This window comes from Camelina sativa, chromosome 9, assembly GCF_030686135.1.
Source record: "Camelina sativa cultivar CO46 ecotype springtype chromosome 9, ASM3068613v1".
NCBI lineage: Eukaryota > Viridiplantae > Streptophyta > Magnoliopsida > Brassicales > Brassicaceae > Camelina > Camelina sativa.
Genome location: NC_141888.1, coordinates 26,308,555 through 26,320,266, shown reverse-complemented (window position 1 = coordinate 26,320,266; position 11,712 = coordinate 26,308,555). Strand labels below are relative to the sequence as shown.

Below are 11,712 nucleotides of genomic sequence, written 5' to 3'. Positions count from 1 at the left end.
ATTAAGTACTAACTTACGTTACAATGGAAGCATTATATTTAAATATCAAGGGATATGACTCTGTAATAAAGAATCAATTTCAAAACAGAAAAAAATAAAAATCACTGTAAATATATGGTAGTGCAAGCCATATTTTCTAACATTAATTAATATTAAAAAAAACAGTTAATTAACAGTATCATTTCTAAATTTCTTTTGGATATACCACTTGATATGATTATTAAAAACTTATAAGTACTAAAATTTTAAAGATAATTTTTAACCAATAATACAGATAGCAAATTCTTACAGTTATAAACACTATTCAAACGTATTCATAAAAATATATTTATGTCTTAATTACATATGAAAAGTAGGAAGCTTCCTCCTAGTGAGAAAGAACATAAAGTAAAAAAAGATATTCATTTAGGATGATGTCCAAAGGCCATCATCGAAACTAGTACAACAACAAGAAGCTTAATATTGAAGAAGAAAAGTATAAACTAGTTAAAGTCTTTAATTTATAACCAAAGGGTCGGTCTTGTGTTGTGATCCTTCTATTCTAATCATCCCCCTTTACAAAAAAAAAAAAAAAATTCTAATTTTTCTTTTGTTTCAGTCCTCTCTTCTGCTCATTGATCCTTTAAATTAAGTTGGATTCTCTCCATTTATGGCTTAAACCATTTGATCGAGATAAGCCTATCAGGGTTCGTATCACTTCTTGATCTCTCTCTCTCTTCTCTTCTCTTCTCTTCTCTCTCTTTTTTTGAGTTTTGTCTTAGTTTGGTTGCTTTTTATACAGGAATCGGCGAGTTCGTAACTAGTTGTTGTCTGATCTTTCAAAGATTCAACCTTTTTTGGTCCGATCATGGCTGTTGCTGAGAATGCTGGTGTCAAAGTGGACTCTTCTGGTCAGAATTTAGACAACAACAACAACAACAACACTGCTTCATCAGCTACCGAGACGAAGCCGCCATGTCCTGATGTTGATGATGATCAGAGCCCTAAATCTGACTCATCGAATCCTCCTAGCATTGATTCGGCTCCAGAAACAGACGATCGGATCAATGAGACTTCTCAAAAGGGTCAGACTTTGAATGGGTTTAGCAGAAATGGTTTCGAGTCTACGAAATCGGAGAATGGTGGTGAGAACAATGGAGGTAGTCTCAAGAGTGAGATCAAAGATTTGGCTGATGCGTTTTCTAAGCTTAATCCGATGGCTCAGGAATTTGTTCCTCCTTCTCTTTCTCGAAGTCAATCTGGGGTTTTGAGGAATGGATTAGGGTTTACTAACAATTTTGCAGCGCTACCTAAACTTGTTGTTGCAGATGGGACTGATCATTTTCCTAGAAGGGTATGTTATTATACATTCTTGCTGAATTATGATCTCTGTGCTTTGTTTTGTTTTGTTTCGTTTTGTTCTCTGGATGGATATAAAGTTTGTGTTTTGCGATGTTTTGATTGTTACATCTCTAGTAAATGGATGTGTTTCTGATGTATGAAATGTCCTTTTTACATTAGTGTGTGAGTTCCGATCTTTGTGTTTTTTTTAATATTCTGAAGATTTTGATGATACAGTGAGGGGCAGAGAATTGGTGATCTAAAGTTTTGAGCTTTTGTGTGTTTTTTGTTTACCATGATTTGCTAATTTTTAGCTTGTTTCTTGATTGAGAACGCTTGTATGCTGGTACATTCAGCATATAGATAACTGAAAAAAAGTTTTGAGCTTTACGTGTTCTTGTGTCTATCGCTTGATCATTGATGCATAAGCAGTTTCACTTTGTGTGTGGGTTTGTTAAACTTTATTTGTTTACTGTTTGCTTTTTCTTATCACTTACACTTCAGGAAAATGACTGCCTTTGGTAGAAATTTCTATTTTTGTATGAGCTTTGAAGTTTTTGGGGTTTTTAACTAGAAAGTATTCATTTTTTTCTGTGGACACATTCTTCAAACAATGGTATTACCTGTCAGATGTGTTGGACACATTCTTCAAACAATTTTGTAACACATGTGCTTCTTCTTTTACTGTTTGCTACAGAGAAGGAGTTTTGGTCAAGGGAAGCGAAGAATGAACAAAAGGACAAGCTTGGCTCAGAAGGATGATGTGATCAGGAGAACTGTATATGTCTCTGATATCGACCAACAGGTAAAACGAGGGAAGAAGCTATTTTCAATAAACATTTTTCTGGTAAAGGAATTGCCTCTCTTACTTTGTTTTGGTTTGTAGGTTACTGAGGAGAACCTCGCAGGTGTCTTTATTAATTGTGGACAGGTACTTGAAATGATCTTTAATATGTTCCAAATGTTTTGATTATTTGCAGTAACTAGTTTGTTTCCTCATATCATATTTTTGTCATTTTGGAATCGAAAGGTTGTTGATTGTCGTGTATGCGGTGACCCAAATTCTGTCCTTCGTTTTGCTTTCATTGAGTTCACCAATGAAGGTACTTTCCTCGTCAACCTTTGTTTACTCTAGTTGAGATTTTCTTACATCTAATCAAGAGATGTTGCTGCAGAGGGAGCTAGGGCTGCTTTGAGCATGTCAGGTACTGTGCTTGGTTTTTACCCTCTTAAGGTTCTTCCTTCCAAAACCGCTATTGCCCCTGTTAACCCAACTTTCCTTCCAAGAGTAAGTTCACATAACTATGACTAAATTTGGTAAAAATCTTGTCATTTTAATCATTCTTGAGCCTAATGGTGCTCTCTTTCTCTCAGTCTGAGGATGAGCGTGAGATGTGTGTGAGGACTGTTTACTGTACCAACATTGACAAGCGGGTAAGTCTATATCCAATTACCATTTCTTCGATGAGATTTAATCTTATATTGGAAACCATTGACAGCTTAAGTATTGGAGAAACTAACTTTCTTCAGTGTCTTATTGCTTAAATTTGCAGATCACTCAGATTGACTTGAAAGGCTTCTTTGAAATGTTTTGTGGGGAGGTATGGATTTTGGTTTTGGAGTGCGAGGATATTTTTACGCTTTCTTAAGTACTGTTTTCTGCTCTGCAATCAACTTTTTTGTTATATATGTTTTTTAGGTTCATCGTCTGAGGCTTGGAGACTATCATCACCAAACCCGTATTGCTTTTGTTGAGTTTGCGCTGGTAAACTCTCTTTGCCTAGGTTTTCAACTAAAGTGTTTCTATTATGGACTTTAGTTTTGATGATTGAATAGTTTCGGTTGCTAGTAAAAAACTAAAGATTGTACTATTAGAATTGCATGCCGGGTTGATCCATTTAAGGAAACTTGATTACCCCTTCTTAGTTACTTGAGTCGTTGCATTTCTTATATCTTCTTACATTTGAAAGACCCCTTCTGAGCTTCTTTGAATCTCTGAGTTAGATGCATAAACTCAAATCTGAAGTTTACGTAAAACGGTCCAAGATTCAAACTTCGTTTTGGATTGTTAATCCGGGATTCATGTACTTTGCTTTGTTCTCTCAGGCGGAAAGTGCAATTGCTGCTCTTCACTGCAGTGGTATGTTCTTGGGGGCACTCCCACTAAGGTAAAGATTTCAACATTTTAACCTTTTTCTTCATCTTTCTACCATATCCCCTTAAATGTCAAATTTTGAATGGTAGGTTGTTGTTTTAGTCATTACTAAAAAGCTAACTTGATATCGATCGATAGGACTTGGCTAGCTCTTCACTTAATTCTATTTCTGGTTCATTTGCCTAAAATGTGACATCTTTCTCAGTTCTATGTATGTTAAATATATTTCCATGATTAGAGAGTGATAGTATAACCAATCTCTTTAGTTATCTAGTATTGTCCTTTTTCTTGGAAGATTTGTATTCATCTTTGTGTTGGTTTTATCTGTTCTTGAAGGGTAAGCCCATCAAAGACACCAGTAAGGCCGCACTTTCCCCGCGCTTAGTTCAAGTGAAAACTATCGTTCTTCTCTCCGGAGATGTCAAAATTATATAGAAAAAGAGAGAGATAGAAAGCTGAAGAAGAAGAAGTCTAAAGAAGAAGGTACTTGAGGCGTTTTGTATTTATATTTAAAACTCTTTTTAGATTTTATTTTTAAGTTTGCTTCGCGGTCGCAGAGCCTGCCCGGGTATCTTTGAACAACTCAAGAACTTTGGTCTAAAACTTTCTCCTTTCTATTTACTCTCCCCAAAAAAAAAAACACAAATCATGTTGTTAAAATTTACAAATTTGAATATTTCTATGATTTATTTAAGACATTTGGAGAAATTTCCTTTTCTTTATTAGTACTTCTTGATTTCAGTTTAGGTCTTGTCTGAATGCGGGTCTAGTTTTGATTTTCTTGTTCTTTGTTTTGTCCTTCTTAGCGTTCGTTACATCAAAACATATGTTTTTCTGGCTAGTATATTACCTTTTTCCGATGAAAAATGTATAGTTTTTAAAACGTTCAAATTACTACGAGTGTTTTTTGTTGCATAGGATAAAACGAGAATTACAGTTATTGCTCAATAAACAATCGGACGAAAGAAATCATGCAATTACAAATTACGTACTAATGGTCTATGTACGTACTTCGTAAAGATTTTGATGCAAAATAAATATTTGAAAGAAAAAAACTCAAATATTTCTGTTATAATTTTTTCCTCTAAACATATAATTCTAATGTAATCATATACTTCTAATGCACTAATATCGTGATTAGTTTTTAGGTTCAATTAAAAGAAAAAAAAAAAAAAAAAGGTTTACAATTTGTAATAGTATTGTACAAAGTGTTTACAGTATATATTCTTTTCTTTTATTGTGGAGCTCAATCACTATCTATCAAAAACAATCAAAGCTACAAAGAGTGAGAATACACGAAATCATGATAAACGAGTTAAATAGCGACGTTAATGGTTTTTTTGTGAGAAATTATTATATATGAAAAAGACATATACGAAAGAAGAGAAGGAACAACTTTATGCACTCTCGATAGTTGCATTCCAACATTGACACAGTCTTTCATGTTACAATTATTATTTTTATTTCTGACACAAAAGCTATCTAATTTGTAAACACAAAGCATGCCTACCTATATTACTAGTACTACATTCCTCCTTTCATTTTGTTCTTTATCTTTTATGGAGTAGTATCTATTAGTATTTTATTTTATTTTCCGGCTTCGTTACTCTTCTTATTCCAACATTTTTCCTCTTTTGCTGCTTTTCCGGATGCAAAGCCATTATATGATTACATTAGAGATCATTTTCCATTTGACCGATACATTATGATGCATATATTTCTTCCAATTGTAGAAATACCAATATGAATAAGAAATCAGGAATACTGTTACAAAAAAAAAATCATATAAACCATTGAACTCCTATGATCAATAAATAAATCCTAGTTTCGAGTTTCACTTATCAATGCATCTACCATCGCAAAATGCCAAAATATACATGTACATATATGTACTGACCTTTTAAATTTAATATTGGGGAACAAAAAAGGTTATTGTTCTACATAAAGGACAGTGAGTGTTCCTTTAGCTTATATAGCTCATTCCATATGTACTATCAACAAAGTGACAATATATAATTAACATAAATCGAGCAGCAGACGAAGTTGATTGATCTTGAATCATGGGGAAAACCGGCGGAAGCTCATGGTTCACGGCGGTTAAGAAAGTTTTCCGATCGCCCGAGAAGATAATCCCTAGAAGAAGAATTCGTCGACAAGACAACGACCTCGTCGAAGAAGAAGAGGACGAACAACACCAACGACCGGTATATACCTTTCACTCAATTACTTCTCTCTTTTTTTGTTTTTCTTTTTTTTTCCCTACTCTTCGTTAATTCAAACTATATGATATAACTTAATACACCAACATTTACTTGTAAGTTTGGATAGCTCTATATAACTTTTAGAAAAAAACTTCATCAGCATGAGAGAGAACCTGATTTTTGATAATCTAATTAACTTTAAGATTTTATTTATTAATGAAATATATAAATTTTGTTAAATATTTAATAATTTTGTTGGTGAAGATGAGAAGAAAAAAATGGCTATTTAAGAAAGCTTCTTCTGATCCTTCTGCAATAGACGTCACAAACACAAGAAACGCCGGCAACATTAACTCGACGGCTGTTGACGTGATTGTGGCAGAGGAAACCGAGAAAACTGCGTCTTCGACGGCCAAGGAAACCGTCTTTTTCTGTCGGACGTCTGTCTATCTCAAAAGACACGTGGCTGCTATTCTCATTCAGACAGCTTTCCGAGGATGCCTGGTAAAAATCAATATTTACTTGTATAGCCCCTTATTATACTTTTGTTACCTTAATGAGGTTGATTATTAATTAATGAACATATATTTGTATCACTCTATTGACGAAACTAAGCTTGATTTCGATGACTTGTAAATGAAGGCCAAAACGGCATTTAGGGCTCTACAAGGAGTTGTGAAACTACAAGCCCTAGTGAGAGGCCACAACGTGCGTAGACGAACTAGCATCACTTTGCTTCGGGTTCAGGCTTTGGTTCGGTTCCAGGCTCGAGCTCTAGACCACCGGAGAAAACTTACAACCAACCCCGTCGATGAAAATTCCTTATCTCGTGCTTTCTCTAAACAGGTTCAACCAATATCGAACTTACCATTTTGTTTTAAATTTTCATTACAACTTTACTAATAGACAAACGCTTTGGGTTAACTATCAAAGATGTGGAGAACCACAACGAGAGAAGCTCACAGTGAAAGCGAATTAGAGGACACAAGACCGAGTAGGTTAAACCGGTTCGGTTATCAAGAAACCGGAAGGAGAATGTCAACTGATCAGGCTATCGTTGAACCAGTCAAGACAGTTGAGATCGATACGTATAATACGTACTCAGACCACCTCCAACGACTCAACGACCAGACACCAAGTGGGAAGTCTTGCTTCACACGGCAAGTCCATTCAATGCCAAATTACATGTCTAACACTGCCTCAACCGTGGCTAGGTTCCGCCGGCCACAAAGCGTACCAAAGCAGAGATCAAACCGTACCGGTTTAGATAAGAACGAACCAAGATTACAATTGATTAGAAAGCGATTGTCATTTCACAAGGATAATACGCAATCGCACGGTTATAATGACGGTGATGGTTACTTTTGGTAGGAATGCTCACGAGGTTATTAAATAAACCGAATCGGTTATTGAGTAGCCGAATTGAACCGATGATCCAATCAAAGATATTTTATTTTATACTATAAGTATTGGACCCAAGATTTAATATTTTTTTTAATATTGCACCAAACAATTATCAATTTAGACTTCTTCTTCAATGCTAAAAACATCGTGACTAATGACTAATTCGATGTCAAACGTCCGCAGCTTTGAACAAAACCGATGGTTGAATGCATACCAAGTGGATTTAAACCGGTTTTATTTATTTGATGGTTGGCATATTTACTTTGTTTATCCAAACTCGATTCTCGAAGTCAAATTCCTCCAACCGTCCTTAATTTTTTCAGCTGTAAAATAAGAAATAAGAATGTAGAATTTTTTTCCTTTAGTTGAAAAATTTTAAATCATAATTCCATTTTGGAGTTTGATTTCTCCACTTGCGTTGAAAAACACAATTTCTAATGAAATATTACTTCATTTAGAATAATTATTTCATTTCAGAATTTCAGAAAATGGAAAACTAGATTGGAAATATGTTTTAAATGAGTAATGATCGTGACCTATAAAATTGATAACCTATCCATTTTCTCAAATTCAAAAACATTAATACTCCTTCTGTCCCTAAGATATTTTAAACATTTTCCTTTGTACAATTTTATTAGGTTTTTTCAAAATCTCTACAGACTTTATATTAATGTAATAATAGTTTATAACTATATGAAGTCTGTAATTATTTTTAATACTAGTCAATTTATTAAAACTATTATTATTATTATTTTTTAATCTTTTTGTGTTTAGCCAAAAAAAATCTTATATATCCAAACATAATTATTTTTAAAATTTTAAAATATAGTTTCAGCAAACAAAAAAAAAAATCCGAGACAAATAAGACATAATAAATATAATCATTAATCACACGTCACTAGCTCACGTGGCTATCGTAGTAATCACGTTTCCTCCGCTGTCGTTATAGCAAAACCACCGGCATTTTCTTCCGTTACTGTTATATTTATGTTCTTTCGATTTTTTAATTAATTCTTTTTTTTCTCCAGCGGTCATTCAAACCTCTGTTTTGTTTTTTTTTTCCTCTTGGGTTTGAAATGATCTCTGTGAAAGCTTTACACTATTCAACTTCGTCTCCTCACCGTCCGATGTATTGACTTTTGTTTTCTCACCGATCAAAAAACTAAACTTTGACTTTCAAACAATCCGGCGACGATGGGTCACTGTTACAGCCGGAACATTTCCACCGTCGACGATGACGACAACGAGATCCCCTCCGTAACCGCTCAGTTACGTCATCGTCGCTCAGTTAACAACAACAACCACCAGACTTCATCGTCGATTCCCCAGTCTCCGGCTGCTTCGGAAGTCAACCCTTACAATATCAGCCCATTCCAAAGCCCGTTACCGGCTGGAGTAGCTCCATCTCCGGCGAGTACTCCGGGAAGAAAATTCAAATGGCCGTTCCCGCCTCCTTCACCTGCGAAACCGATCATGGCGGCTCTGAGACGGCGAAGAGGTGCAGCACCACAGCCGCGAGATGGTCCGATCCCTGAGGATAGGGAAGAAGTCGATCACGGAAGAGCCGGAGGTAGCGGTGCCGGAGGCGGGATCGGAGGGAGGTTGGACAAAAATTTCGGGTTTGCTAAGAACTTTGAAACAAAGTATGAGCTTGGGAAAGAGGTGGGTCGAGGGCATTTTGGTCATACTTGTTGGGCTAAAGCTAAGAAAGGCAAGATCAAAGGTCAAACTGTTGCTGTCAAAATCATCTCTAAATCTAAGGTTTGTTACAATGTGATCGATTCCAAAGTTACTGGAAACATAAGAATTGGTTCTTGTGTTGTTGATACAATGTGGGGTGTTTTGTGGTGTTTTCAGATGACATCAGCTTTATCAATTGAAGATGTTCGTCGAGAGGTGAAGTTGTTGAAAGCTTTGTCAGGGCATAGTCATATGGTTAAGTTCTACGATGTGTTTGAAGATGCTGATAATGTCTTTGTTATTATGGAGTAAGTATGTCTCTTTCATTGCTTTCTATGTATAACAATTCTGTTTTTGATTTGGAACACTTGTCTCGGTCTTTCTCTAATGAATATGTATTGACTCCATTATGGTTCCAGGTTATGTGAAGGTGGAGAGCTATTGGATAGAATTTTGGCGAGGTAAAATCAAAACTAGTCTTTCCTCTGTTTTCATTTCTTTGTGTATTCCAGTTTTGGTCTATATAGGTTAAAGAGGTAGCTTTGTGTTGTATAACACCTTGTAATGTCTATATATCTCTTTACTGCAGAGGTGGTCGATACCCGGAAGCAGATGCAAAGCGTATTCTTGTGCAGATTTTATCTGCAACTGCTTTCTTCCATCTTCAAGGTGTTGTGCACCGTGATCTGAAGCCGGAGGTACACATTCTGCTTCTACCAGTTTTTGAATAATATATCATGATTTGCTTGTGTTTTTTAACAAGTTCTGTACTGTTTTATCCAGAATTTTCTCTTTACCAGCAAAAATGAGGATGCAACACTCAAGGTTATAGATTTTGGTTTGTCTGATTTCGCTAGATTCGGTAATGATCTATTTCTTTACTTCTCTTTCTTATACATGACTCTGCTTAGTAGAATTTTATGTCGACTTAAAGGGATGAATGTTTTCTTTGTGGTGGTGTTTAATCAGATCAGCGTCTCAACGATGTGGTAGGAAGTGCATACTATGTTGCACCTGAAGTACTCCACAGATCATATAGCACTGAAGCAGATATATGGAGTATTGGTGTCATATCTTACATATTACTTTGTGGAAGTAGACCATTTTATGGAAGAACCGAGTCTGCTATTTTCCGTTGTGTGCTTAGAGCGAATCCTAATTTCGAAGATTTGCCTTGGCCTTCAATATCTCCTATTGCCAAAGACTTTGTGAAAAGGCTTTTGAACAAAGACCATAGGAAAAGAATGACAGCTGCTCAAGCTTTAGGTAAGTTCCTAATTAACCACTAGTGTTAAAAACTAGTGACATTGATTGATGGAAACGTAATGATGAGTATGATTAAATTTGCAGCTCATCCATGGCTTCGAGATGAAAACCCTGGTTTACTTCTTGATTTCTCTATTTACAAATTGGTCAAGTCTTATATTCGAGCATCGCCTTTCAGACGAGCAGCACTTAAGGTGATTCTCTAATAATTAACATATGTGTTGTAGTTTACCCTTGCAAATACGATAACATGTGTGACAGAATAGATCAGATCCATTTGTTAACCAAGTTGTTCAGATCTTGTCAAGAGTTTAACAGTTTTCTTAGGATTATTGTCATATTTTTTTTTTACATTAGTTTGTTTGATCCTAGCTTTTGTTCTTAATTGAGTTGATAACGTGTCTTTTATGTTATCTTTATTTTTCTGTTACTTGTACCACAGGCTCTATCGAAAGCTATACCCGAAGAAGAACTCGTGTTCCTTAAAGCACAGTTTATGCTCCTCGACCCAGAGGATGGAGGCTTGCATCTACACAATTTCACCACGGTCAGTGGGTGATTTCCACACTCATCTTTACTGGTCTAACAATAGGCTTTTAGTGTCACTGTTCTTCAATTTATGAATCTGAGAGTCTTCTTATCTTATGCTAAATGCAGGCTCTGACAAGATATGCTACGGATGCTATGATCGAATCTAGGCTTCCTGACATTTTGAACATGGTACATCAACATATCTTTATAAGTCGCAGCATTTCTAGTTTGTGGTTGTAATATACATTGTAATACTCTTTTTTTTCTGTGTGTTTCCTTCTTGTTTGACTGAAGATGCAACCCTTGGCACATAGAAAACTTGATTTTGAAGAGTTCTGTGCGGCTGCGGTCAGCGTTTATCAACTTGAGGCTCTTGAAGAATGGGAACAGATCGCAACGATAGCCTTTGACAACTTTGAACGTGAAGGAAGCCGAGCCATTTCTGTCCAAGAACTCGCAGAGGTATGTAGGGACTTCAATATATCCCTGAGATCTGTAATTCTGTGAAACCAATATCTTTTTGCATATGCAGGAGATGAGTTTGGGACCAAATGCATATCCTCTGCTCAAGGATTGGATAAGAAGTTCAGATGGAAAGCTGAATTTCTTAGGCTACGCCAAGTTCTTACATGGTGTGACTGTTCGAAGCTCGAGCTCGAGACCAACAAGGTGACTTCTAACTTTGCATGTCAAACCCGAATCATTAAAACATGTCGATTCAAGGAAAAAAACATCGACCGGAAGAAAAGGTACCTCTTTTGTATTAAGCATTTTGTTTTCAGGGGAACCATACTAAATCCAAACAAACAAAAAGGAAGATACATATATTCTTGTTTGTATAGAACATTAGTTGAGTTGTTGTGGTTCGGTTGTGGTTTTCTGTCCACTAAGGCAATGCAATGGTATTGGAGGTGTAATAAATCAAAGTCTAGCTAAAAACTCAAAATTTGTGCTAATTCGAAAATTAATTATATCATTTCCTCTTCTAAACTAGCTGATAACTGCACTATGCACATTTTCAAAAAAAATTTGAAATAATAAAACAATCCATATCATTTGCTTACTTAAAATTTGAGCTAATTGGTTTGTTACCATACAATCATTTAATTTTATTTTTATAAGTGAAAGGAAGTCATGGTAAATTTTGTTGTAAGA

The 11,712-nt window shown here is 35.5% G+C and overlaps 3 protein-coding genes across 5 annotated transcripts; all 3 read left to right on the top strand.

The window, feature by feature from the left end:
• The first annotated feature begins 354 nt into the window (after positions 1–354).
• On the top strand, positions 355–4,183 carry LOC104711446 (polyadenylate-binding protein-interacting protein 10). Of its 2 annotated transcripts, XR_755285.3 has the most exons (12): positions 368–686; positions 782–1,333; positions 2,018–2,125; positions 2,207–2,251; positions 2,351–2,423; positions 2,496–2,608; positions 2,695–2,754; positions 2,874–2,921; positions 3,020–3,085; positions 3,427–3,488; positions 3,812–3,958; positions 4,033–4,183. XR_755285.3 is itself a non-coding variant. In XM_010428145.3 (11 exons), the coding sequence occupies exons 2-11, from the start codon at positions 848–850 to the stop codon at positions 3,858–3,860; spliced, it is 1,110 nt and encodes a 369-aa protein (XP_010426447.1). In that variant the 5' UTR covers positions 355–686; positions 782–847; the 3' UTR covers positions 3,861–4,183. The 2 variants fall into 2 exon arrangements, 1 of the variants encoding a protein (XP_010426447.1); XM_010428145.3 differs by having other exon boundaries at positions 355–686; positions 3,812–4,183.
• LOC104711447 (protein IQ-DOMAIN 15-like) lies at positions 3,818–7,155 on the top strand. Of its 2 annotated transcripts, none has more exons than XM_087466326.1 (5): positions 3,818–3,958; positions 5,513–5,679; positions 5,941–6,180; positions 6,319–6,522; positions 6,610–7,155. In XM_087466326.1, exons 2-5 carry the CDS (start codon positions 5,536–5,538, stop codon positions 7,045–7,047), a joined length of 1,026 nt encoding a protein of 341 aa, XP_087322452.1. In that variant the 5' UTR covers positions 3,818–3,958; positions 5,513–5,535; the 3' UTR covers positions 7,048–7,155. The 2 variants fall into 2 exon arrangements, with proteins under 2 accessions (XP_087322452.1, XP_010426448.1); XM_010428146.3 differs by having other exon boundaries at positions 5,510–5,679.
• Positions 7,156–8,052: 897 nt separating this feature from the next.
• LOC147938787 (CDPK-related kinase 6-like) lies at positions 8,053–11,478 on the top strand. Its single transcript, XM_087463714.1, has 11 exons — positions 8,053–8,841; positions 8,938–9,068; positions 9,180–9,221; positions 9,350–9,458; positions 9,544–9,622; positions 9,730–10,026; positions 10,111–10,220; positions 10,469–10,573; positions 10,684–10,746; positions 10,852–11,019; positions 11,090–11,478. The coding sequence occupies exons 1-11, from the start codon at positions 8,275–8,277 to the stop codon at positions 11,228–11,230; spliced, it is 1,812 nt and encodes a 603-aa protein (XP_087319840.1). The 5' UTR covers positions 8,053–8,274; the 3' UTR covers positions 11,231–11,478.
• The last annotated feature ends 234 nt before the right edge of the window (positions 11,479–11,712 follow it).